The 24740-nt window shown below is 70.9% G+C and overlaps 2 protein-coding genes across 4 annotated transcripts; both read left to right on the plus strand.

The window, feature by feature from the left end:
* The first annotated feature begins 590 nt into the window (after positions 1-590).
* On the plus strand, positions 591-8671 carry USP36 (ubiquitin specific peptidase 36). The gene is made up of 20 exons (XM_032199660.1): positions 591-645; positions 965-1224; positions 1320-1532; positions 2044-2154; positions 2397-2499; positions 2884-2951; positions 3344-3414; positions 3719-3801; positions 4055-4166; positions 4406-4546; positions 4648-4748; positions 4859-4997; positions 5141-5770; positions 6377-6504; positions 7000-7503; positions 7654-7799; positions 7896-8009; positions 8186-8301; positions 8389-8521; positions 8604-8671. Exons 2-19 carry the CDS (start codon positions 978-980, stop codon positions 8518-8520), a joined length of 3159 nt encoding a protein of 1052 aa, XP_032055551.1. The 5' UTR covers positions 591-645; positions 965-977; the 3' UTR covers position 8521; positions 8604-8671.
* A 668-nt stretch (positions 8672-9339) lies between these two features.
* CYTH1 (cytohesin 1) lies at positions 9340-24265 on the plus strand. Of its 3 annotated transcripts, none has more exons than XM_032199578.1 (13): positions 9340-9406; positions 16208-16290; positions 17259-17323; positions 18002-18068; positions 18177-18295; positions 18644-18724; positions 18853-18965; positions 19044-19192; positions 19270-19381; positions 22128-22204; positions 22401-22472; positions 22774-22928; positions 23103-24265. In XM_032199578.1, the coding sequence occupies exons 1-13, from the start codon at positions 9385-9387 to the stop codon at positions 23179-23181; spliced, it is 1194 nt and encodes a 397-aa protein (XP_032055469.1). In that variant the 5' UTR covers positions 9340-9384; the 3' UTR covers positions 23182-24265. The 3 variants fall into 3 exon arrangements, with proteins under 3 accessions (XP_032055469.1, XP_032055468.1, XP_032055470.1); XM_032199577.1 differs by lacking the exon at positions 9340-9406 and adding an exon at positions 14025-14073; XM_032199579.1 differs by lacking the exon at positions 9340-9406 and adding an exon at positions 15236-15346 and having other exon boundaries at positions 19270-19382; positions 22126-22204.
* Positions 24266-24740: the final 475 nt, after the last annotated feature.

The raw sequence follows: 24740 nt of genomic DNA on the forward strand, positions 1-24740 counted from the left end.
GGGAGGGGGAAGGGAGGGGGGAAGGGAGGGAGGGAGCCGCCGCCCCGGGGCCTGCTGCCATCCCCGGGTGGGCCCCGCACCGGGGTGCAGCTGCCGGGGGCTCGGAGGGGACCCGAGGGGCGGCTCCGGCCGGTGGGAGCGGGGCTGGGGCCGGGAGGACGCGGACACTGAGGGCCGGGGGCTCGGTGGGGATCCGGCACGGCCGCTCTGCCGGTGGTAACGGGGTGCGGTAACACACGGGGTGCGGTAACACACGGGGTACGGTGATAAGCGGGGTACGGCGGTAACCGGGGCTATCGCCGGTAACCGGGGCCGGTGCCAATAAACCGGGCTGCTGGTGGTGAATGGGGTCGCCGGCATCACCCCGGGCTGCCGGCACCGCCCTGCACCGCTCCGCGCCACCGGCAGCGAACGGGGACACCGGCACCGGGCAGCAACGGGGCGGGGGGCGGGGCTCCGGGATGGGGCGGGGCTCCGGGAGGCAGGGGCGGGGCGTACCGGGGCGCGGGTGGAGGCTGCGCGCGCTGGGGGCGGGGCCGTTGCGGTGCCCGCCCCCCGGAGGGGCGGAGCCTGGGGGCCGGAAGGGCTCCCGCGGGCAGCGCCCCGTGGAGGCGGTGACACGTGCGGGCCGCCGGGACCCGGATGGTGCGCGGGGACCCGGGGGGGGGGGGGGGGGGAGCGGGACCGGCACCGGGAGCGGGAACCGGATCGGGATCGGGATCCGGATCGGGATCGGGGCTGCGATCGGGGCCAGGACGAGGCCGGGAGGCGCCGCGGGCGCTGTCCCTGCGCTGTCCCGGCCGGAGCTGCCGGTAGCGGCCGAGCCGCACGTGGCGGGAGGGACGGGGCCGGGGCCGGGGCCGGGCGGTGGCGGCGCCGCTGCTGAAGGTCGCGGGCGGCGGCCCCGGGCCCCCCTCCGGGCCTAGGCCGCGGCCGGGCCCCGCTGAGCGCCCCCCTCCCTTAGCCCGGCCCCCGCCATGCCCATCGTGGAGAAGCTCCGCGAGGCGCTGAAGCCGGGCCGCCGGGAGCAGGGCGAGGACGCGGAGCTGGGCCGGCTGCTGGCCGCCTCGGCCAAGAAGGTGCTGCTGCAGAAGATCGAGTTCGAGCCCGCCAGCCGCGGCCCGGGGCAGCCGGAGGGGCTGCGGGGCAAGTACCTGCTGCTCAACCCCCGGCCGCCGCCCGCCCCGCCGCGCACAGCCCCCGAGGGGCCGCCCGGGAGGCAGGGTACGTGGGGGCACCGGGATAGGGGGGTGGGGGGGTGTGGGGGGGCTGCCCGGTGCCCCCCACCCCGCCGCTCATCCCCCTCCCGGTGCCCGCAGGCGGTGAGCATGGGCCGGGGGACGGGGTCCCCGCGCCGCAGAAGGTGCTGTTCCCCGCGGAGCGCCTGTCCCTGAGGTGGGAGCGGGTGTCGCGGGTGGGTGCCGGGCTGCACAACCTGGGCAACACGTGCTTCCTCAACGCCACCCTGCAGTGCCTCACCTACACGCCGCCCCTCGCCAACTACCTGCTGTCCAAGGAGCACGGCCGCGCCTGTGAGTGGGGGGCTCAGCCCCGGAGAGGGGTTGGGGGGGGGGAGCAGTGCTCACGCATCCCGGTCCTGGGCTGTGCTCAGCACCCCTGCGTGCAGCCCTGGCTGTGGGTGTGTGGGGGTCCGGTTTTGCCTCCCCGTCCCCCAAATGCCCCTTTCTGTCCCCGCACACCGCTGTGTGCAGCCCGCTCGGGGCCGGGGCAGCTCCGTGTTCTCGTGGCTCTGCTGGGACCCAGCCAGGTCCCGTGGGGGCTGCTGGGGGCTGGGGGCTGCACACAGCACAGCCCGCACGGGGCTGTTTGTGGTCGGGTTCGCTGTGCCTTGTGCTGTGTCCCCAGCCGTGTGCTGCTCCCTGTCACCTGGGCTGCTCCTGCGCTCTGCTGTAGCAGGGAGCTCCCAGGGAGGGCTCGCAGTCGTGCTCCCAGTGCACTGGAGCAGAGATTCCCCTTCCCCTGCGCTGCCTCCATCCCTCCCACGTTGTTCCCAACGTCCTTTCTTCTCCCCTCCTGCTCCAGGTCACCACGGAGGCTTCTGCATGATGTGCGTTATGCAGAATCACCTGATCCAGGCTTTTGCCAACAGCGGCAACGCCATCAAGCCGGTGTCCTTCATCCGAGACCTCAAGAGTAAGGATGCCTGCCCCCCCCCCCCCCCAGCCTCCCTCCCACAGCTGCGCTCGCCGGCGCTGACTAACGCATGAGCAGAGCCTCAGACCGGGGCAGGTCCCGGCGGGAGCTCTCCCGAGATGAGTCACGGAGCCGACCGGGTGCCCCGGCACCACGTGGGGCTGCCCCTGCCGCCGGCGTGAGCCTGCCTGGGTTGTGCTGGGGGTGCTGGAGGCCGGGGGCTGATGGCTGTCTCCCTGCAGAGATCGCCCGGCATTTCCGCTTCGGCAGCCAGGAGGATGCGCACGAGTTCCTGCGCTACACCATCGATGCCATGCAGAAGGCCTGCCTCAACGGCTGCACCAGGTACCGGGGGGCAGCGGGAGGTGGCCGTGCCGCAGCCCCAGGTGCTGTGGCTGCTGGGGGGTCCGGGTGTGCTGCATGGTGCAGCCCCTGTTGGTGGCCAAGGGGGACCAGCTTTCCCCTGAGCCCTCAGTCCCAGCGCGGTGGCATCTCCTCTGTCAGCAGCACCGGGCTCTGAGCTCCAGCTGGGTGGGCTGTGCCTGGGGGGCGTCGTGTGCCCGCAGCCTGGGCCCCTGGGCTCCCCCCCAGGAAGGCTGCAGCGTCCTCGAGCTCCCCACAGGCCGGGCAGGGGTGGGGGCTGCGCTGCTGCAGTGCCTGGGGACACGGCAGCCCTTTAGGGGTGCCCCTTTTGCAGGGGTGGTGTGAGACCCGTGGTTTCTTCCCCAGGTTGGATCGCCAGACCCAGGCCACGACGCTGGTTCACCAGATCTTCGGCGGCTACCTGCGCTCCCGTGGTGAGTCCGTGGCTTCAGGAGCACGGCTCGCTGGTACCCCGAGAGCCTGGCACTAGGAATCTTTGGGGAGAATAGCAAAACCGGAGTGAATTACCCAGAACTGCAGCCCTACGCTCCTGCTGTGCCCATGGGTCTCGGCCCCTGCTGTGGCAGCGCAGGAAGCCGCTGGCTGCGGGCCCCTGGCTCGTTGTTACCCGGCAGAGGAGCCGGGGTTTGCAGCTGTCTGGTGACGCTTGCTGTGCCAGCGAGTGGTGGCACTGCCAGCCTGCCTCCCCGCCAGCTGCAGGCACACAGCGGGGGCCTGGCGCTGAATTCCTGGAGCCCAGGAGGGGGGAGCCCTGCAGCTGCTGTGGGCGCAGAGCTGTGAGCGCTCCCTGCTGCTTCCTTTGCAGTGAAGTGCTCAGTGTGCAAGAGCGTCTCGGACACCTACGACCCCTACCTGGACGTGGCGCTGGAGATCAGGGTACGTCAGAGGGGTGGGACAAGCTCTGCTCTTGGAGGGGGTGCTGCTTCTGCAGCTGCCCCAGTGCTGTTCTCACACAAACGTCACGGCACCGTGCAAGCAAGAGGGGAGCAGCAGCTGCGGTGCTGCCTTCCCTGCGGGGCAGTGCCCTCAGCCAGAGCGGGGCCGTGGCCTCTGCTGGGGCTCGGAGCACCGGGCAGCTGCGGTGGTGGTGGGCTCCCAGTTTGGTGTCCCCTCGGGGCACTGGGCCGTGCCGTAGCCTGGACAGCCCGCCCGTTCCCTGAGCTCTGCTCTGTCCCTGCAGCAAGCTGCAAACATCGTGCGGGCGCTGGAGCTGTTTGTGAAGTCAGACGTGCTGAGCGGGGAGAACGCCTACATGTGTGCACGGTGAGCCTGGGCTGCGGGGGGGACGGAGCCTGCGGGGGGGAGCAGGGGGAAGCTGCTGCAGAGCGGGGGCAGCCCAGGCAGAGGCACAGGACATGAGGCCCCAGAGCCTGCGATGGAGCTGTCCCTGCTCCTGCTGCCTCCCCTCACAGCCGTGAGCTGGTGTCAGCGTGGTCACTTCCATGTGGTTTGCCCCTTGGCCCTGGCTAGTGGTCAGGGTGGAGTAGTTTGTGTATCCTGAGCTCTTTCTCTACAGGTGCAAGAAGAAGGTGCCAGCCAGCAAACGTTTCACCATCCACCGGGCTTCCAACGTCCTCACGCTCTCACTGAAACGCTTTGCTAACTTCAGTGGAGGCAAAATCACAAAGGTGAGAGCTCGGCAGGCCCCCAGCCCGAGGCCCTGCTGGCCAGAGCGGCGTGAGGGGTCCCATGAGGGGTCCTGTGAGGGGTCCTGTGAGGGGTCCCGTGCACAGCTTGAGCTGAGCCACAGCCCAGCAGCCTTTCCCCAGCGGTGCTGGGTCCCCTCCCTCGAGAGATGGGCCCGTAGGGCAGCCGGAGCTGCTTTTGCTCTGGCAAGAAAGATTGCTGAGACGCCCTCTCCCCGCAGGACGTGGGGTACCCCGAGTTCCTGAACATCCGCCCCTACATGTCTCAGAACAACGGGGACCCCGTCATGTACGGGCTGTACGCGGTGCTGGTGCACTCGGGCTACAGCTGCCACGCCGGGCACTACTACTGCTACGTGAAGGTGAGCCCGGGCTGCTCCTGGGTCCCTGTGGGTGCTCAGCGGGTGTACATGGCCCGGGGGGGGCCCTGGGCAGGGCCTGACCCCCCCCTGCTCTCCCTCAGGCCAGCAACGGGCAGTGGTATCAGATGAACGACTCCCTGGTCCACTGCAGCAACATCAAGGTGGTCCTCAACCAGCAGGCCTACGTGCTCTTCTACCTGAGGTGAGGTGCCCTGCGCCGCCTGGCCCCGCACCCTGCCCTTCAGCGGCTCTCCTGTCTTGTGGGGCCAGGCCGGCAGCAGGTTTTTAGCCCCTGTGCTCTGCCTTCTCCAGAATCCCCAGCCCCAGGAAGGGCTCCGACGGGGCCGTTGCCAAAGCCAGCTGCAGCCTGCCCAGCCGCCCGGCCTCCGTCTCTGAGCAGATCAGGAAAAGCTCAACCAACGGGCCCCTGCCGTCACCGCTGCTGGGCCGGGTGAGTCCCAGAGGCTGCTGCCGGGTGGGGAGAGGGCCCTGGGGAGGGTCCCGCAGTGCCAAGCCTGCCAAGGGAGCAGGGGCAGCGTCACCGTGTCCCTGGGAGCCTGTCCCCGCTGAACTTCCTCGTTCCTCCTCGCCCAGAGACCGGAGGTGCTGCCGGGCAAGAAGCTGCCGGGGCCGGAGGAGGTCGGGGTCCCGGTGGCCCGCGGTGCACCGGGCACGGGGCCGAAGCTGCTGAACGGATGCACCCCGCCGAGGCCGCCCGCTGCGTCCCCGTCACCCAAGCTGCCCCTCAGAGCCACCCAGGCAGCCGCAGCGCCCACCGAGGACGTGACCCGGAGGCCCAAGAAGCCGCCGTCCTCCCCGCAGCAGCCTCAGGCGCCCAGGGCAGCTCAGGGCCCCGGCAGCACGGCCAGGCCTGCGGCGGATCTGCCCCGGCAGAGCTCCGGGGACAGCAAGCAGCCACCCACATCACCACAGCCCGGCCCCGGCACTCCGGAGCGGGGCTCCTGCAGGAGCGGCACCACCAGCCCGGCACACAGCGCGGCGGGGGACCTGGCCAAGGCGCCCCAGAAAGCCAAAACCGCAGCGGGAGGCTTCTGCCCCTCTGAGGACACGGACTGTGGCACGGAGCTCCCCGCCGAGCCCGCCGGCCCCGAAGACTCCAAGGTGGTGAAACCGAAATCCTCCCAGCTGGGCAGCGCGGCAGGGGAGCCGGGCAGCACCATGTCACCGCCCCCGGCCAAGAAGCTGGCGCTCTCTGCCAAAAAGGTGAGTCCGGGCCTCGGGGTGTCACCGGGTGCCGGGTGCCCCCCGCGTTGGGTGCTTGTGCTCGGGGAGGCGCGGAGGCAGTGCTCGCGAAGCCGGGGTTGGTGTGGGAGAGCCCCCCCGGTCCCAGGGCTGGCTCCTGCCCTCCTGCTGGGGCAGGGCGCGGGGCCAGGCCCCTGCTGCTGTTGACGGGTGGTTGACGACCCCGAGCCCCGCAGGGAAGCGGCTCCTTCCCTCCTTCCTCGCTCGAGGGAGTGCGTCCCGGTGCCGGGCGCATCTTGGCGGGGTGGGGGGGACCTGCGGCTCTCCAGCTGCAGGGCTGCCCCTGCCCGGCCGATGGTGTGGGGGGGGTCCCTGGGTGCTGCCCTGCAGCCCGGGGCCTCGTGCTGGGGTTTTTGTGCTTTTAAATTTCCTTCCTTCCTTTTTTTCCTTTGTGCTTCTAACTGAGAACACTTCTGATTCTTCTTCTACCACCCCCCCCACTCTCCTCCCCCCGTCTGTGTCTGTTCCCCTCCCCTTTCTCTGGGCTCCCCTTTTTATTTTCTCCTCTTGGCTCTCGGAAACCTTTTCGTTAGACCACCAAGTTTTTATTTATGTCGATAACTGCAGGGCAGCACCCCGCGGAGGGCGAGCGGAAGTGACCGCCGCGCGCAGCCTCACCCGCCACCCGCCGGCCACTCCTTCCCCACGACCACCACCCACCCCGACTCCTCTCCCTGGCCTCTCGGCAAGCCCAGGTAAGCGCACGGGGGGGCTCCCGGACTCCCCCACGACACCGAAGCCAGCGGCAGCCCCGGAGCTGGTCCTGGAGCTGGTCCTGCGGCGCTGGTCCCGTGTTGCAGCTGGCCGGGGGCACCTTGGCACCCGTGTCCCTCGTCCCCAGGCTGTCGGGGCTCGTTCTGAGCCCCAGAAGCAGGGTGATTTCTCTGATTTGGCACAAGGCAGGCACTCTGCAGGCTCTGGCCGTGTGTTACTGTCCCATGGCATCGGGAGGCACCAGCCTGGTCTGGATCTTGTTCTGGGGCTCCCTTGCGCCCTGTGCTGTGGCAGCACTCACCCCGTCCTAATTGTGCTTGCAGCTGCCCCGGAGCAGCTCTGCCACGGGTTTCTTGGCTTCATGGCTCAGGTGGTGCCCATTGGGTGCCTGTGCACCTCGGGTGGGGAGGCAGCGGGGGGGCTCCTGCTCCTGCCTTGGCTTTCGGAACACGTCAGCCTCTCTTTCTGTCCCTCAGGCTGTCCTCATCTGCTCTCAAACTGCCAAACCCCGAAAAGCCCACCTTCAGCTTCGCCCCCAGCTCAGCCCCTCGGCTCCCGGCCTCCCCCCTGACCAACGGTTCCACGGCCCCCTCCTCGCACCCCCGTCCTGCCTGCGGCGGGGAGCACGGGCCCGGCCACAGCCACCCCGCTCCCCTCAAGAAGAAGCATCGCAAGCAGCACCCTGAAGCAGGCGGCAGCCCCTGCGCTCTGGCTGTGAACGGCAAGGACGAAGCCTGCAGCCCCCCCAAGAAGAGGAGGAACGTGGCTCAGGAGGGCTCGCTGTCCCCTGCGGGGAGGGGGGCGGCCGCTGCAGATGCTGCTGGGGGCCGGGAGGAGCAGCAGAGCCGCCCCAAGCAGCAAACATCAGCCCCCGGCTGCTTCCCGGGCACGGAGCCTGTGCCCCCCCTCAAGAAGAAGAAGAAGAAGAGGCGGCTGCAGGAGACGGAGGAGCGCTGCCTCGGGACGCTGCCCTCGGGCAGGTGAGGGGATGGGGGTGGTCTGGGGGCGCTGACCCACTCTGCAGGCAGCTCCCCCCAGCACACAGCACACCTGGGCAGTGGGGTCCTCGCTCCTATTGCCCCCTCCCCGCGGCTGTCCCAGGCCGAGCTAAGGCGTGCTGCCCTCCCCAGCTCCAGGAGGGCCGAGGCAGAGCCCTGGCAGACGAAGCAGCAGAGCCCGGGGCCCGGCCCTGCAGAGAGCGAGCATCGCAAGCGCAAACGCAGGGAAAGCCTGGGCAGCCCCCCCGCGGAGCAGGAGGCTGCCCCCAGCACCCCAGGTACGGCCGCGTGCCCCTGCCCTGCGGGAATGATCCCTGGGGGGGGGGACACAGGACAGCCCCATAGCTTGTCCTTACCCCCTGCTCTTCCTGCAGCAGCAGCGAGTGCCTGGGGCAGCCCTGGCCCTGGCAGCCCCCCCCGCAGCCAGGAGCGCAGCGTGGTGCAGGAGCTGCTCAGGAACTCCTTGGACAAGGCTTACGGCAAGCAAGGTACTGCACCCCGGGGGGCTGGGGGGGGCACGCAGCCCCCACGTCCTGCCCCAGATGGGGGCAGAGCGGCCATTGGGGGGCTCCTGGAGCCGGGTGCTGCTTGTTTTTTTGGGGGGGGGAGGTGGCAGCGAGGAGCCCGGGGCCCTGCTGGTGCTGAGGGGGGGGTCTCTTTGCAGTGCTGACGTGGGGGGGCGAGCTGTCGGCCGTCAGCCAGGACGCCATCCGGGACGCGGCCTGGGCCCGCAGCGAGACCGTCATCGACGAGTGGGACGAGGAGTTCGACCGAGGGAAGGTGAGCGCTGGCTGCACCCCCAGGGGGTGGTGGGGGGCTGCAGGACTCCCCCCAACCTGACCCCAGAGCCTTCCTCCCGCTGCACAGGTGAAGAAGGTGAAGAAGCTGAGGCGGGAGCGGCGGCGGCACCTCAACCCCTTCCAGCAGCTGCAGAGCAGGAGAAACTTCTGGGCCGTGACGCACCCGGCCAAGGTGGCCAGCCTCAGCTACCGGCTCTGAGGTGGGCTGGGGGGGCCTGGGGGGGTGCAGGGGGGGGCAGCGCTGCCCCCAGGGGTGCTAACGCTGCTGCTGCTTCCCCCCAGGTGCCGATCGCAGCCACCGGAGCAGCGCCGGGCCCGGCCCCGAGGAGCAGCGCGGGGGTCCTGGAGCTGCTGCACCCCCCTGGGGTTGGGGGGGGGGCTGGGGGGGGCTGGCCTGCAGCGAGGGGACCCCCTGGGTGGGTGCTGCTGTAGGGGGGCTCGGTGCAGCCCCAGCCCTGGGCAGCTCCTGGGTCCCCCCCCCCCCTTGGGGGTCCCTGCACCCCTGGGGGCTTCTCTCTGGGACCCCCGGGAGGGGGGAGGCTCTGCCTGGTTGGGGGGGCCCCGGCCCTGCTGTGCCTTCCCCAGCCCCCGGTCTGGGACCCCCCCGGGCCTCCCCCTCCACCTGTCCTTGCTGGGACCCCCTGGGCCCCCCCGGGACCCCTCCTGCCCCCCCGGGACCCCGGGGCTGTGCCCGCTGCAGGCAGCCTGCGCCCCCCCGTGTGCCCTGGGGCTGTGGGGGGGGGGCTGCCCCCTCCCGTCCTCCCCCGTCCCGTGGGGGTTTGGGGGGGGGGGCACATCCCGAGCCCCCGGACCGTGCCCCCCCCCCCCCCGTGGAGCCGCCCCCCCCGCAATAAAACCGCGACCGACAGCGAGCCGAGTGCTGGGGGCGGGGCCTGCGCCGGAGGGGGCGGGGTTTAGGAAGGGAGGGGGCGGGGCCGCACACAGCGGGGGGCGGGGTCTGGTGCGGGGTGGCCCCGCCCTCGCCGACGTCACGCGCTGCCGCCCGGCGCGGCCTCGGTGCCGCCGTCACGCGGGCGGGGCCGGAGCGGCGGCGGCGGCGGCAATGGAGGAGGAGGGCGGCTACGGTCAGAGGGGGGGCACCGGGCTGGGGGGGGCACCGGGCGGGTACGGTCGGGGCGGGGGGGGCCGGGAGGGGAGCACCGGGCTGGGGGGGGCACCGGGCAGCTACGGTCGGAGCGGGGGGGCACCGGGCGTGGGGGGGGGGCGCGGGGCGGTGTCGGCGATCTCCCGGTAGCACCGGGATCGGTGGGGGGGGGGCAGCGACCGGAGCCCGGCGGTGCGGGCACGGCCGCGGGGCCGGCACCGGGAGACCCCGGCCCCGCTCGGTCTCGGTCTCGGTCCCGGTCTCGGTCCCGCTCGGTTCCGGGCCGGGCCCCGCCCGGTGCCGCCCGGGAGCTGCCGGCCGCGATAAGCGCCGGGCCCGGCCCTGCGCGGGCGTTGCCGGTCTCGGCCCTGCAGCGGGAGCGGCCCCGGGAGCGGCTCCCGGAGCTTCCCCGGGGCCTGCAGCGAGCCCCGGGACGCTCCCACCCGCGGGGCTGTGCCCGTGGCGGCGGCCCCCGGGGCACGGGGGTGGGCGGACGGCTCCCGGCGGGTCCCCTCCCCGCGGGGGCACAGCGAGGGGCGCGGGGCCGGTGCCCCCCCCGGTGTCAGGGCCGGGACCCGGCCCCGGTGGCGGCCCCGCGGGCTCCGTCGCCCCCCCCCCCCGCGCCCTGTTGCGGCTGGGGCCCGGCCCCGGGGTAATCCCGCAGCCCCCGGGGATTACAGGCGGCGGGGATTAAGGGATTGCTGCGAGCAGCCTCTGCCCGGCTGGGGGCCGAGCTGGGGGGGCGGCTGTGCGGTGCCTCCTGGGGGGGTCCTCACCCGCTGCCGCCCTGCCCGGCCCCGTTCCCCCGCAGGTGCCCCGGCACGGGCTCAGCGGGGCCCTTCGCAGGGTGCAGCGGGGACGCTGCTGGTGAAACCCGGGGCCCGTCGAGCCCCTGAGCCCAGCAGAGCCGTGGGTCTGGGCCAGAGGCAGGGGGACAGCGTGGGGACAGCAGCCCAGGCACAGGGACCAGAGCACAGCGCTGGGGCCGTCGGGGCTCCAAAGGTGGTAACGTGGTGGGGAAGGCGATGATTGAGGTGTTTGGGAGCAGAGCGCACCGAGCCACGGCGCTGGCACGCAGTAATCACACCCCGGGGTGCACGTAGCGCCCCGTAGAGCCGTTGTTTCAGCCCCAATGCTTGGGGCACGCAGCACGGTGCCCGCTGCCGAGCTCCGAGGGCTGCACGGGGCACCTGGGGCGATGTGTGGTGGGCAGCAGGGGGGCTCTGCACAGGCCCTGTTTTGGAGCAGGCGCAGGCTGGGGGCATTCCTAGTGCCCGGGCAGGGGGTGAGGAACAAGCCGGGTGCAGGGCTCACACAGCCTGGAGACGCTGACTGGCCCTGCCCCGAATGGGCTGGAGCACCCAGGGCTGCCCTGAGCGCGGGGCTTTCCCCAGCTGCTGCCCCTGTGCCCGGCTCAGCCCGAGTCCCTCCGGCTCCTCGCGTCCTTTTCCTTCCTCGGGTTGTGGCAGCGGCTGCCTCGGCCCCCAGGGAAGGGGAAGCAGTGCAGGCCGCTCACAGAAGCAGCGAACGCCTCGCTGCCCTCGTGCCCCAGCAGCAATCTTCTCCCTGCCACCCATCCGCAGCCACGCGCTGCTCCTGGGGCCTGGGGTCCCCCTGCCCGGGTGCTGTGTCCTCCTGGGGCACCGGTTGGTGTCCTGAGTGTCCCCCGCCGCCCATCCCGTCCCGTCCCACTCGGGTTCCTCCTGGCTCAGCGCATCCCCGTGCTCCCAGCACCTGGCAGCCAGCAGCCGGGTGTCTGCAGGGCGCTGCCTCGTGCCCCGCCGGGCGCTGGGGTTTGTTACTCACGGCCGTGCCCCCGCCGGGGCATCGCTTCTGCTCGGAGCGAAGGGAGGAGCTGGCTGTCCGGGCTGGGTCTGCTCGGGGCCCGTGGGGCCGACGGGTTGGGGTGCAGTGGGGCCGACGGGGTGCCCCCCAGCTCTGCCAGGACGCAGAGGCCAGGAGCTCAGGGCAGGGCCTCAGATCCTGCTGCAGCAGCACCCCGGGAGCAGGGAACCGGCTCCAGCACCGGCACCGCGCTGCCCCATCCCCATCTCTGGGTTACAGCCCAAGCACGGAGCGGGACAGCTCGGCCCTGCAGAGCTGTGCCGGGAGCAGGCAGCACCCAGCACCCCGCGGCCGGGGGCCTGGCAGCACCCCGCTCCCCACGCCTCGCTGCAGCCTGTTGTGTCTCTTTATGCACCTTCCTTTTATGCAGGGGAGGTTGCTACGCAACCAGCGGCTCTGGATGCTTAAAGCTCTAATACGGAGGGATAAAACCGCTCTAAAAATACCCTGCCGTCAGCCGCCGTGGGGGCCGGGGGCTGGCAGGGGGCAGGCAGCCCAGGGCCAGGGGGCCGCTGCCACGAACTTCCCCGGCTCCGTGTCCTCCAAGTGGCTTTGAGCCGCCGGCCGCTGCCCGGGCGCCCCAGCGGGCCGCTGTGCGGGCAGGGAGCGGGGATTGGCTGCGGCTGGCGCGTGGGCTCCTGCCGCTGGAGCCTCCCGCTGCCAGAGCCGCCTTCCCCTGCTCCAGGCAGAGCGGGGACGCCTCGGGCTGCCCGGGGTCCCGGCCGCAGGGAGCTGCCGCCGAGCCGCACGGTGCCCGCCGGGCTCCCCCTGCCCCGCTCGGGGTCTGCGCGCCATGGGGACGGTCAGCGAGCTCTGCGCCTCCAGCTTCCAGGCCTTCCTGTGCCCCTCGGTGGCCGCCAAGGCAGGTAGGTGCCCCGTGCCCTCCGCTTCCCGCAGTGACCCCGTCCCCACGGCAGGGCCCGTGGCTCCGGCTCCATATGGCTCCTGCCATCGGCGGCACGGAGCGTCCCGCTCGTCTCGCCGCCCCCGCGTGCTGCCGGGCTCAGGCCCCCGCAAGCACGGCTCCGGCAGGACGGCTGGGTGCGGGGTGCTCCCCACGGTGCTGGTAGGGCCGGGGAGCCCTCGGCAGAGCCAGGGGGTGCACACAGTGTGGTGGGGCTGAGCTCTGTCCTGCCCCAGCCCCTCACCCCTCCTGCCTCCAGCCCTGCTGGGGCGATGCCCTTGCTGCAGCCCCGCTTGAGAGCAGGGTGAGCGTGCGTGGCTGCCCTCTCCAAAGGAAACCTGCCCAGGTCGGGGCTGCCACTGCGGGCTGTCAGCGCCTGAGAGCTGCTGCTGCTGTCCCTGGGCTCCTGCTCGCGGGCTGAGAGCAGCTCCCGGCAGCCCTGCGGCAGCGCTGCCTGCGCTGAGGCCGAGCACGGTGAGAGGTGCCAGCGTGGAGGGGGAGCGAGGTGCATGGCAGGGCGAGCAGCACACGATGCAGGGCTGCAGGACGGCACAGCCGGGTGCTGTGGCTGTGTCAGTGGCTCAGTGAGAGTGGACGTGGCCAAGCTGCTGCTCGTGGGCCACGTCGTGTGCCCTGGTGGTGCTCCAGCCCCACGGCTGGGCCCCCGAGCCTGGAACTGGTGGGGAGCGAGGCAGCGGCTGCGGGATGCAGGAGCTGGGTGGCCGGGGGGGCAGGGCCCTGGCCAGCCCTCGGCGCTGGACCTGGCTGCCTGGGAGGGTCTTTTTGGAGCCCCCTGACCCCGAGCCCTTCTCCTGACGCACCTCGGCTGTCTGGGGAAGGACGGGGCTGACGCAACCCAGGATGTGCACAGAGCACGGTGAAAACAGGATGTGGTGCGCCGAGGCGGGGGCAGGAAGTTTCTTGGGGCCCCGCAGCCCCCCCCCAGCAGTGGGGTGCAGCGGGAGCCCCCCAGCACAGCCACGGCCGAGCCCACTGGTGACACCCTGCTGCACTGGGGCCAGCCCCACGGGCAGCCCCTTCCCGCAGGGTGTCCCCGTGGTCTGTCCGAGACGTGGGGCCACCAGCACGGCCCGACAGACGTGGCATGGGTGAGAGCTGTGCCCTCGGCCGGCAGGAGGGCTGGGTGGCTCCGTAGCTGGGGCTGAAAGGCCTCAGGAGCCTTTTTTAGGCCCTTCCTTCCCAGGCTTTCCGGGGAGATCTCCGTAGCCGGCGTTCCGGGTGCTGTTTTTCCATCTCACGCTGTGGAGCAGGATTTAGCTGAGTCAAGGTGGCTGAGGCTCACGCGGCCTCTCCAGGCAGCTGACAGCGGGACAGCGACGTGCCGGGGGCTCTGCTGCTGCGGGCGCAGCCCCGTGGGCCCCCAGGCCCTGCCTCGGCACCGTCCCGCGGGGAGCAGCGCAGTCTGAGCTGGGATCTGCCCCGAGCTGCGGGTGACAGAGAGACGGCGGTGACACCCCGGGGGGACCGACACCGCTCCCGGGGCTGCCTGCCCCCAGTCCTGTGCCGGTCCCACTGCGCGGGGTCCCCAGCGTGACCACAGCGAGCTCGAGACGTGCCAAGGCGCACACGTCCTGGCGGCCCCCGAGGAAGGAAGGGCCGGGCTGGCTCCGGGTGCCTGTGGGCAGCAGCAACCCGAGGGGTGGCGGAGCCGTGCGGGGCCCCGGGCCGGCCATGGCAGGAGCAGGGCGGTGGCGGTGGCGGCGGTGCCGCGGTGACGCCCGGCGCGGCCCCGAGCTCATTGGTGCGGCGCGGCCCTGACTCAGCCCGGGCGGCGCGGGGCGGGCAGGTGCCCGCGCCCCTGGGAGCTGCTCCGAGCTGCGGCGCCACGGCCGGCCCCGGGCGTCCCCCCACCATGGTCCTGAGCGCACAGGGCAGCGGTGAGCATGGCCGCAGGGTGGGGAGGAGCTGGAAGGAGGCCACGGGGACCCCCGCATGGTGGTGGTGGTGGTGGTGGTGGTGGGACTGCGCCCGGTGCTGGGCACGGTGGGGGCGGTGGGCGCGCTGCTGCTGCTGCTGCTGCTGCTCTCGGAGCCCGGCAGGCCCCTCACCACTGGGTGCCTGGGGGCTGAGGCAGCAGAGGGTGGGGGGCACACAGCACCCCTGTGTCGTGCTGGGAAGCCTCCTGCCTGCGTGTGACAGCCTGGCACCTGGGCCGGTCCCCTCGCACCCCACAGTCCCCCACAGGGCTGCCGGGGGTGAGGCTCAGGAGCCCCCCGGGACCCTGCTGGCGCTGCGGGGAGGGGGTGCCGCCCTCTTCCTTCCCCAGAGAAGCTGAAGCTGTGCCTGGGGTTTCTCTTCCTCCTGCTGCTGCTGCTGACACGGCTGGCCCAGGGTCACGAGTGCTTGTCCCCGTGCGTGGGGGGGGGGGGCTGGGTCCTGCAGGGGACCCACGCAGCCCCTCGTCAGCCCGGGGGTTGGGGGGGGGGGGGGGGGGGGGCAGGGAGGCAGCACAGCTCCAGCCCCGGCTCCCCCGCGCCCGCCGCGTGCCAGCACGTCCCTGCACTGCTGCAGCCTCCCTCCCACCCCCACCCACCCGCTGCGGGCTCGGGGGGGGAGGGGGGGGGGGTGCTCAGTCTGGCACCGAATTTCTCTTCCCACGCGGCCGCGCAGGGCTCGGGGCTGCGCGGGTGGCTCCGAGCGAGGCCCGTCCCTGCCCGTCGCGGCACGCTGCGTCTTGTCGGTGCCGGCCGCAGCCGCGCGGCAGAGGCTGGGCCCCGGTGGGACCGGCTCCGCACCCTGGTGGGGGCTGCGCTGGAGGCTCTGGGGGTGCGGCGGGGCAGAGCCCGCGGCGTTTTGGACGTGGGTAGCTCAGAGCCCAGCGCTGGGGACCGTCAGGGTCACGCTTCCGTGCGTCGGGGGCCGAAAATATCGGGAAGTGTTCTGGAGTCCGGAGGGGTCGTGTCGCAAGCCGAGGCTGTTGCTGACCTCGGCAGCGGGGGATTTCTGCGAAGGAGGAAGCTCGGCAGAAAACACGAGCGGAGCGAGGAAAGTGCTGAGCTCACAGATTCGCTTTGCGTGAGCGCGGCCGCCCCAGAGGCACCCGCGGGGAGGGAAGCGGCTCGGGGGTGACGCGCGGCTGCGGACAGCACCCAAGGGTGCAGGGACAGGGACGGGAAGGGGCCCAGCAGCCGACCCCCGGAGAGTGCTGGGGTGAGCCGGGGCCTGGTGGTGACACGGGGACAGAGCAAACGGGGCAGAGGGGGCCTGGAGACTGTGGTGGCACCCGGGGCTTTGGCGGAATGCAGCAGCTGGTGAAAGGAGGGCACGAGGCGCTCGGTGGCACACCAGGGCCCTGCCCGTGGCCTTGGCACGGGGCACGAGCGAGCTGCTGGAGCGTGCGGGCAGGGTGGGGGGCAGGCGGGGGCTGCCAGAGGAGCAGGGTGACCTTGGGGACGGGAGCAGCTGAAGCAGGAGGTCACGCGCTGCAGAGCACCAGGAATGTCACCCGTGGGCTGCGGCGTGAGAAAGGGGACAGGAGCGCACGGCTGCGGGGGCTGCGGGGGCTGTGGGGTGTCCGGCTCCCGAGGGGGACAGCAAGGCAGCGGTGTCACCACGTGCAGGCAGCGCCTGTTGGGGGGCTCTGCCTCCAGCCCCCCGCTCAGGAGGGGGGGTTCAGCACGGAGGAGGCGGCGAGGGGCCGGCTGGGAGCCGGTTTTCTCTGGGGCTCGCCCGGTGCAGCTCCAGGTCCCTGCAGGGCTGGGACCGAGGCTGAGCAGGGGTGGGCTGCGGGGAGGAGCGGGGGCCGGGGCTCGCTGCTGGCTGAATCAGCAGGACTCGGCCGGGCCGGGCTCCCCCGCTGCAGCCGCTGCCCGGCCCGGGGAGCGTGGTGCCCGTCGCATTCCTGGCGTGCCGTCAGGGGCACTCGGCCGGGGGCGCTGCTGACGGAGCCTCCCAGCCCCAGGCGGGCACCGGCGGCTGCGCACGGGTGCGGGTCTGGAGCCCGGCACGGGGACGGTTCCCACAGTCTGTGTGTGCTGACCTGTCCCTGTCCCTGTCCCTGTCCCCTCACAGTGCCCAGCGACCTAACCCCGGAGGAGTGCCAGGAGCTGGAGAACATCCGCCGCCGCAAGCAGGAGCTGCTGGCTGACATTCAGGTCAGTGCTCAGGGCTGCCGTGCGTGCTCCCCCATCCCCGGCCGTCCCAGGCAAGGTGGCCTCTTGTGCAGGCTCGTCCCTGTGTCCCGAGTCCCCTACCCCACTCCTGGTTATGGGGACGAGGCAGGAGGAGAGGCTGTCTTGGCCGGGGCTGCCCAGCAGGCTGCAGTGCCTGGGATCCACAGTGCCCATGCCGGGCTGGGATCGTGCCCCCGTCCCCTTCCTTGCCAGCCCCGCTCCTTGCGGCCTGTGCAGGCTCCCCTGGAATTTCTGGGGCAGAAAATTGGAGCTGCTGGAAGCACCGGGCAGGGAGGGCCGGGCACACGCGACGAGCAGCTGCTGCAGGGAGCCCGTCATCTGCCACTCCGACAGCGCTGCCTCCACGGGGCCCTGGGAGGGGACAGGAGCCATGTGGGGGCACGGGGGGGTCCCGCAGGGCAGAGGCAGCCCCAGCTCTTCCTCGTGCTCTGCAGAGCCCCGGGCTGCTCCCTCGCTTGTGCCATTCCCCGCGGCCCGGGGCATCGATGTCTCCGTGGCACAGGCAGGGGCCATGTTTCTGGGCCGTGTTTCGGGGCCGTGTTTCTGCCCTGGCTGGTGGCTGCGAGGTCAGTGCTCATCTGGGACACTCGTCAGTCACATCTGTGATTAGGGCAGCCGAGGCTAATTACTGCCATATGCTGAGCACCATCTGAAGGGATTAGGGGGTAATGTCGTTAACCTCCGAATCTCTTCCTTCCTGCGTGCACGGAGACGCAGCGAGGGAATTAGCAGCAGGGCACAGCCCTCTGCCAAGTGCCCTGCGAGGGGGTTCAGCCCGGGGCAGCACGTGGGGGGCTGGGGGGGCCCAGGGCTGGCACCTTCCTCCGCCAGGCCCTGTTCTGTGGGGACCCCCTGCCTGCTGCCGGGGCGCCTGGGGTCGGGGAGGCCGGGAGGCAGCTCCTGGCTCAGCGCACGCTCTCTCCCCTCAGCGGCTGAAAGATGAGATAGCAGAAGTGACGAATGAGATCGAGAACCTCGGGTCCACGGAGGAGAGGTGAGTCCTCTGCTGGCACGGAGCTGGCAGAGCCCCTTCCCGCAGCGTGCCCAGCCCTGAGCTCACCCCCTTGGCCTGGGAGCTGCCGCGCGGCGCGGCCCCGTCCCGTGGGTGCTGGTGCCGGTGGCTTTCCCAGGCACTCCTAATGCCGTAGAGCAGTGGCCAGATTCCAGCCTGAATTGTTCCTCCGAAGGTCTGTTTGTCCAAGCCTCATCCCCCTGTCTAGCCGCACAGACGTTGTTGTTCTGGGCTGCTGCAGGCGGTGCCGCTGTGGGATTAGGGGTCCCGGCGGGAGCTGGCTCGTGGCACCGTTCCCAATCCCCCTCACACCGGCCCCACTGGGGCACGAAGGCTGCTGTCCTCAGAGCCCCACCAGGCTCGCTCCAGCCTCTCCCCGTGCAGAGGGGACCCATTGGGATGCTCTGCATGGGGTGACCCCACAAACAGGCCGTGGCAGCTCCTCCTGGCAGACCAGGACCAGCCCCAGCCACTCAGCTGTGGGGTGGGGCAGAGCCGAAGCCCTGCACTGCATCCCCCCAGGCGGGCTGTGCCCAATTTGAGGCTGGGGGCCTGGCCCAGCCCATGGAGCTCGGCTCCCATTCGAGTCCACACAGGGCAAGGGGCTGGGCAGGGGGAGCCCGGTCTGTGCGCAGCGCTCAGAGCTGTGCTGTTCCGCAGGAAGAACATGCAGAGGAACAAGCAGGTGGCAATGGGCAGGAAGAAGTTCAACATGGATCCCAAGAAGGTATTGGGGTCTGGAACCGGGCTCCGGACAGCAAGGGCAGCGCTGCAGCTCTGCCACCCCGTGCGCCGGGTGCCCCCTGCCTGAGCCGCGCCTCTCGCCCCGCTGCAGGGCATCCAGTTCCTGATCGAGAACGACTTGCTGAAGAACACGTGCGAGGACATTGCGCAGTTCCTCTACAAGGGGGAGGGCCTCAACAAGACGGCCATCGGGGACTACCTGGGCGAGAGGTGCGTGGGGCTTCGGGCAGCTCGGGGACGTGGCGGCCCCTGGGGTTCGCTGGGCAGCCCCTGGCACAGTCCCAGCGGGGTGTCGCTGGCAGGACACGGAGTCTGGGCTGGCTGCAGCACCAGCAGCTTGTGCCAGCACCTCGCTGAGCACCGGGGCTGGCAGCTGGGTGGATGGAGCCGTGGCTGGCACTGGGAAGAGGCTGGTGTGGGCCACGAGCAGGACAGAGCCGCAGGGTGCCTGCCCGGAGGCGAGCAGGGCCTGGAGCAGAGCACGGAGATGTGGGGCCGCTGGGCAGTCACAGGACTGGCTGACCGTGCGGCCCCCGTGCTGCGGCTTTGTTTCCGCAGGGACGAGTTCAACATCCACGTCCTGCACGCCTTCGTGGAGCTGCACGAGTTCACCGACCTCAACCTCGTGCAGGCGCTGCGGTGAGCCAGGGGCTGGGCCGGGGCCGGGAGAGGGGCCCTGCGGGCGGGGGGCTCGCAGGGGCTGCAAGACAGGAGCGTGGCCGGGGGGTGCTGGGGCCCCAGGAACAGCGCAGCACCTCGCTCCGCAGGCAGTTCCTCTGGAGCTTTCGGCTGCCCGGGGAGGCGCAGAAGATCGACCGGATGATGGAGGCCTTTGCCCAGCGCTACTGCCAGTGCAACCCCGGCGTCTTCCAGTCCACAGGTGGGCAGCTGCCTGGCCCCACTCCCCACCCCCCCCCCCCCCCCGCCTGGAGGCTGATTTTCTCCTCTGTCCCTGCAGACACCTGCTACGTGCTCTCCTTCGCTATCATCATGCTGAACACCAGCCTGCACAACCCCAACGTCAAGGACAAACCCACGGCGGAGCGCTTCATCGCCATGAACCGCGGCATCAACGACGGGGGGGACCTACCCGAGGAGCTGCTGCGGGTGAGGGGCTCGGGGCCGGGGTGCGCAGCGGGGCTGTCGGGGGGGAGCAGAGGTGACCCTGCGTGTCCTTGTGCCAGAATCTCTATGAGAGCATCAAGAACGAGCCCTTCAAAATCCCCGAGGACGATGGCAACGACCTCACCCACACCTTCTTCAACCCCGACCGGGAGGGCTGGCTCCTGAAGCTGGGTGAGTGCTGGCAGCCGGGTGGGTGCAGCTCGGGGACGGGGACGGGCAGGGGCACGATGCTCCCGGCTCGCCTGCGCCTTGCCCACGGGATGGGCTCCTTGGAGCACGGCCCCGAGAGGGGCGAGAGGCTGCGGGCCGGCGGGGAGAGCTCCCACCCGCAGCTCTCCATGGGCCGGGCAGCAGGACCAGAGCCGCAGCCGGGTGGGTTCCTGGGGGGCTCTGCCTCTCAGAGCAAGCCCTGGGGTGGAGAGCTGGTGCCAGGGCCTGGCGTGGGAGCAGGGGGCTGGTGAGGCTCCTGTCGGCACCGAGGCACAGCAGGGTCCTGCCGGAGCAGGCCCCAGGGAGCGAACGGCGAGCTGCCCCCAGGCTGCGTCCCCTCCATGCCAGCGGCCGGTCCCTGCCTCACCTTCCCACGGCATTATCACCTCCGCATCCCAGCTCCACATGCAGGCAGCGTGCATGGCATCCCCGCGGCACAGCCCAGCTCTCGCAGACCACGAGCCTGCCCCACGCCCTGGCTCCCGTGGCTTCTCATCTCAGCACCTCCTTAGGGATCTCTGCCCGGGTCGAGCAAGGAGAGGGGACCGGGGGTGCTGGCAGGAGCAGGGGCTGGAGGCGGCGTTTCCCGGGGCTCCTGCCGGGGTGGGGGCTCTGTCCTCTCACCAGGGGGTGTTTTCACCTTACCGCCACCCCTCGTGATGGGAATGGGGCCTTATCCCTGCCCAGCATGGAGCCCTGCCCCGTGCCAGCCCGGGTGCCAGACGAGGCATCACCCACGCCCCAGCTACATGTTGGGGGGCCCTGGAGAGCCCCAGGACCCTGTTCCTTCTGTCCCTGAGCAGGCCCCAGCCCCTCCGAGCCCAGTAAGGGGGTGGTGAGGCTGTGGGCGGGTTGAGAGCCCCTGGGGAGGCCGTGGGGCAGGGGCTGGGCCCCCCCATCCCACACAGCCACAGAGAGCCAGGGAACTCCGTGGCCCGGCCCCTTGGGGCTTCCCTGCTGCAGCCCTGCCCCGCTGCCATGCGTGGCCCTGCGCGGGGTGAGGGGGGTTCTTTGGGGTTTCCTCTTTTTATTTTTTTTTCCTTTTTTTTTTAATTTTCTTTTCTCCCTCATTTGTATGTTTCCATGATTTTGGCTCTTCCTTTCCTTGCCCCCAACTCCAGGAGGTACGTACCCCTATCCCCTGCTCTGCTCATGCCTCTGGGGCTTCGTTTCCTTTTTGTTTTTAATTGCTGGCGATTAGTCTCATTGCTGCTGCTGCTAACCACTGCGCTGCCCAGGGGACCCTGCCTGCCGAGGGGACAGCCCCGTGCCCGCCACCACCACCGTGGCAGGGTGCCGGGCTGCCGGTCCCCGCCGATGCCGAACGCTCCCCGAGGCCTGCCGGGCCCTTCCCCTGCCCCGGTCCCGCAGGGCAAACGCCAGAGTCCGGGGACAGATGGGGCCACGGCCGCTCCTCGCCCGGGTGCTGCCCGGGCCACCCGCCCCCGGCGTTTCCCTGCGCCTGTGGGTGGCTCGGCCCCGCCGCAGCGGGTCTGCATCTCCGGCACCGCAAGGGATGGGGCCGGGTTTGGGGTGTTTGGGGGGTGCCCAGGAAGGGCCCAGCCTGGGACACGGAGCACCTGGAGCTGGCTGGGTGCAGGGAGCAGGTAGGAGCCCACGCGCGGTGCCCCGTGCCGTGCCGAGGCTTGCGGCTGTCCCAGAGCTGGGCACGGCCCCGGCTCGGCCGCCTGCAGCCCCGAGGTGCTGGGAGTGCTGAGTCCCGGGGCTGCGCTGCCTCTCGGTGCCATACGGTTCCTCCTCCAGAGCTGCTGTGATGCGGCTCTTCCACCCACAGCCCTGCTGAGGATGCAGCCTGGAGGAGGGCCTGGGGGAGCTGGAGCTCCTTAGGAGGGCTGGGGGGCATCGAGCCCAGGGGTTTGAGGGGTGGGCTTGGCTGGAGGAGGGCAGGGAGCCTCGTCCTTCTAGGAAACACTGATCTCAGCCTGGCTGTAGGGCAGGGACTGGGGTGAACCTTCCCATAGCAAGGGGCTCTGGCTCTGGCCAGGTGAAGGGCTGGGAGGTAAGGTGGCACGGAGGGGCAGCGAGGCAGGGCTCTCCTGCAGACACGGACGGGGTGGGGGAGACGAGCCCATTGTGCACACCCTGCTGCTTTGCGCCTGTGCCCACCCTGAGCAGCATGGCCTGGGTGCCCAGCCCGCGGCGCTGAGCAGAGCAGCCGGTGCCGCTGTGCCGGCCGGAGCGTGGCGGAGGGGAGCCGGGCTCAGCTGGGAGCGGTCCCCGAGCGCAGGGGAGCAGCTCCTCCCTTGGCAGCGCTGGCTGTAGAGCTCCCCACAGCCAAGCCTCTGCGAGCTGCACACCGGGCTCCTGCTTTGCCCAGCGTTGGGCTGGGGACAGCAGCAGGAGCACGGCTGGTGCAGGCGGGAGCCCCGTGCACCCCCGGAGCCCCCCGCTGTAGCCGGCACCCGGCGTGGCTCGGTGCCGTTGGTGCGACCGGGCACCACACTCCCCGCCCGGCTCTGCCCTCCCGCCACCCTCCGCCTCCATCCCCATCCGCCTGCTTTCCGCTCTTGCTCGTGCGCTGCCCGGCGTGGTGTGTGCTGCCTGCTGCTGCTGCGCCCCGGCGCCGCGGGGCTGCCTGGCTCTGCTTGCGCCCCGGCGCCCGCTGCTTGCCTGTGTGTGTCCGCGCGGGCCCGGCCTCGCCGTGCCGCAGCCCGGCGGCGCCCAACACGGCTCTCTCTGCTCCCAGGAGGCAGGGTGAAGACGTGGAAGCGGCGCTGGTTCATCCTGACCGACAACTGCCTTTACTACTTCGAGTACACCACGGTCAGTGGCCTTTGCGTGGGGTGCTGAGCTGGGGCAGGGAGGGTGCTGCTCCTGCTGCGCCAGGGGGCCGGGGGGCAGGCAGCACTCGGTGCCTGTGCACGGGGGTGTTGGCAGCTCCCAGCCCTTCCTCCTGGGGCACACGGAGGGGTTGGAGGTGTCTGGCCTGCGACTGAAGCCTCTGCTTGGCCCCCCCCAGGATAAAGAGCCCCGTGGCATCATCCCCCTGGAGAACCTGAGCATCCGCGAGGTGGAGGACTCCAAGAAGCCCGTGAGTGCCCGGCGGGGTCCCCTGGGGCTGGAAGGAGCACCCTGGTGCTTTGGGGGGACAGGAGCAGGCAGGGAGAGGCAGGAGGGCCCCACGGGGTTGCTCTGCCCATCCCCATGACGGGCAGCATCTGGGGCTGGTGGCAGGGGACGCCTGGGGGCGGTCAGGGTGTCCCTGTCCTGCTGCAGGGGGGTGCCAGGGAGCACCCACAGCCCCGCTGCTCTGCCTCGTCCCTCCTGCCTCGGGGTGCCCGGGGGTCCCCACTGCCCTGGGGGCTGTCCCTGAGGGGTCTCTTCCACCCCAGAACTGCTTCGAGCTCTACATCCCCGACAACAAGGACCAGGTGATCAAGGCCTGCAAGACGGAGGCAGACGGGCGGGTGGTGGAGGGGAACCACACCGTGTACCGCATCTCGGCCCCCACGCCCGAGGAGAAGGAGGAGTGGATCAAGTGCATCAAGTGAGTGCTCCGGGGGGGAACCATCCCCTGTGTTTGGGGTGGGGGCAGCACATCCTGGGAAACTCCACAAGGCAGGGGGGCAGCGGGCTCCCCCAGGGGCACAAAGGGGCCTTCCTGAGACCCTTCGGGGCAGGATGGCTGCGTGGCTGACCCCAGCCCCGTTCCCTCTGCCAGGGCAGCGATCAGCCGGGACCCTTTCTATGAGATGCTGGCCGCCAGGAAGAAGAAGGTGTCCTCCACCAAGAGACACTAGCAGCCCCCGCTGGCCCTGCGGGACCGGCGCGCCCCCGTCAGCGCAAGCATCTCCCCTTCCCGGAGGGCTGCAGCCCGGCCCGCGGTGCCAGGACCCAGCTTCAGCTTCGCAGTTTCTTTACCGTGGGGGGAGGGAAGGGGCAAGGGCGTTCCGGTGGCTCTGGCCCCAGTGCCACCATCTCACCTCCAGACAGTGCTGGGCTCGAGGTGGGACACCCCTGTGCGCGGGGAGTGCCCGGTGCTTGCCCCCCGGTGGGCCGCGGGGTGGTAATGCTGCCTGTGGGCACCGGGCTGGGCAGCAGGGCTGTTGGGCAGCCTTCCTGCTCCGGGTTCCCCCGGGTGGCAACTTCCAGCCCTGGGCACTGGCAAGGGGGCATCTGAACAGGAGGGAGGGGAGCCTGGCTCCGGGGAGGGCCCCGGGGGAACCCGGTGCTGGGGACATGCTTTTGGGTCCCCCCAGCACTCGTGTCTCCTGAAGCACTTGGGGTGCCTCACCGTGCGGGTGAGCAGCTGGGGGTTTTGGGGTGCTGCAGGCACTGGGGGGCCGGGTGGCAGCCCCAGGGCGGTGGGCACGGCCCCGCGGAGGCAGGACTCGTGGCCCTCGTTGTAGCGGGCCTGGGTCTGTGCTGAGCTCCCCCACGCTGCTGCCTTGGAGCCCCCCAGCCGTGCCCTGTGGGCGCAGGGAGGTTGTTGCCGTCAGGGTGCCGCGGTGCCACGGACCTGGCCCTGCCCTGCCTTAGGGTGCTGGGGCTGGGCTGAGCGCTGTGCCTCCAGCCCCTCCTCGCAGCCACGAGCCCCGTGCCAGGGGTGGCTCCTGAGCAGGGGGGCGACGTGCCCGGGGGCTGCACCAAGCACGGGGCTGTGCCCATCGGGGCTGTGCCCATCGGGGCTGTGCCCCCGCCTCTGCCCCACAAGCGCCGTGTCCTGTCCTGCTCCCCCCGCACAGGGTCTGGAGGGAGACGCCCGGATCAGTATTAGTCTATTTATCAGAGGTGTAAATATTCCTGTATAGTTTTCTCCTTTTAGATTATTTTGTATGTTGGGGTCGTTCCGTGCAGAGGCCTCTCCGGAGGGGGTGGGGTGTGGCAGCATTTTTTATTCTTTTTTTTTTTTTTTTTTTTTTTTTTTTTTGCCACGGCCTTGTAAACTAGTGCTGAGGATCTGCAGCAAATAAACACCGAACTGCGCTCATCTCGGCTCCTGTGCTCTGTGTGCGGGTCTGGCCCGGGCCCCACTGCCCCCAGCCCTCGCCCCCCACCTTTGCCACCAGGCTTGCGCTTCTCCCAACCCCAAAATTTTGGTGCCCAGCCCCGTGGCGATGTCGTGTGGCTGCTGGGGGTGCTGGCAGCCCCGGCTGGGCAAGGGGGGCTTGGTAGGGGGCAGGGGGTGGTCTGGGGGCTGTGGGAGGGCAGGGGGTGCTTGGAGGAGGCGCTGCGGGCAGCACGGTGCTGGTCTGAGCCCCCAGCTGATCCCATCCGAGGCCTTGGCCGCTCCTTTGATGGGGAGCTGGGGGGAGCCCCGGGGTTCCGAGGCCGTTGGGCTGCAGCCGGTGTCGGTTGG

The sequence above is a fragment of the Aythya fuligula genome, chromosome 18 (genome assembly GCF_009819795.1).
Source record: "Aythya fuligula isolate bAytFul2 chromosome 18, bAytFul2.pri, whole genome shotgun sequence".
Lineage (NCBI taxonomy): Eukaryota > Metazoa > Chordata > Aves > Anseriformes > Anatidae > Aythya > Aythya fuligula.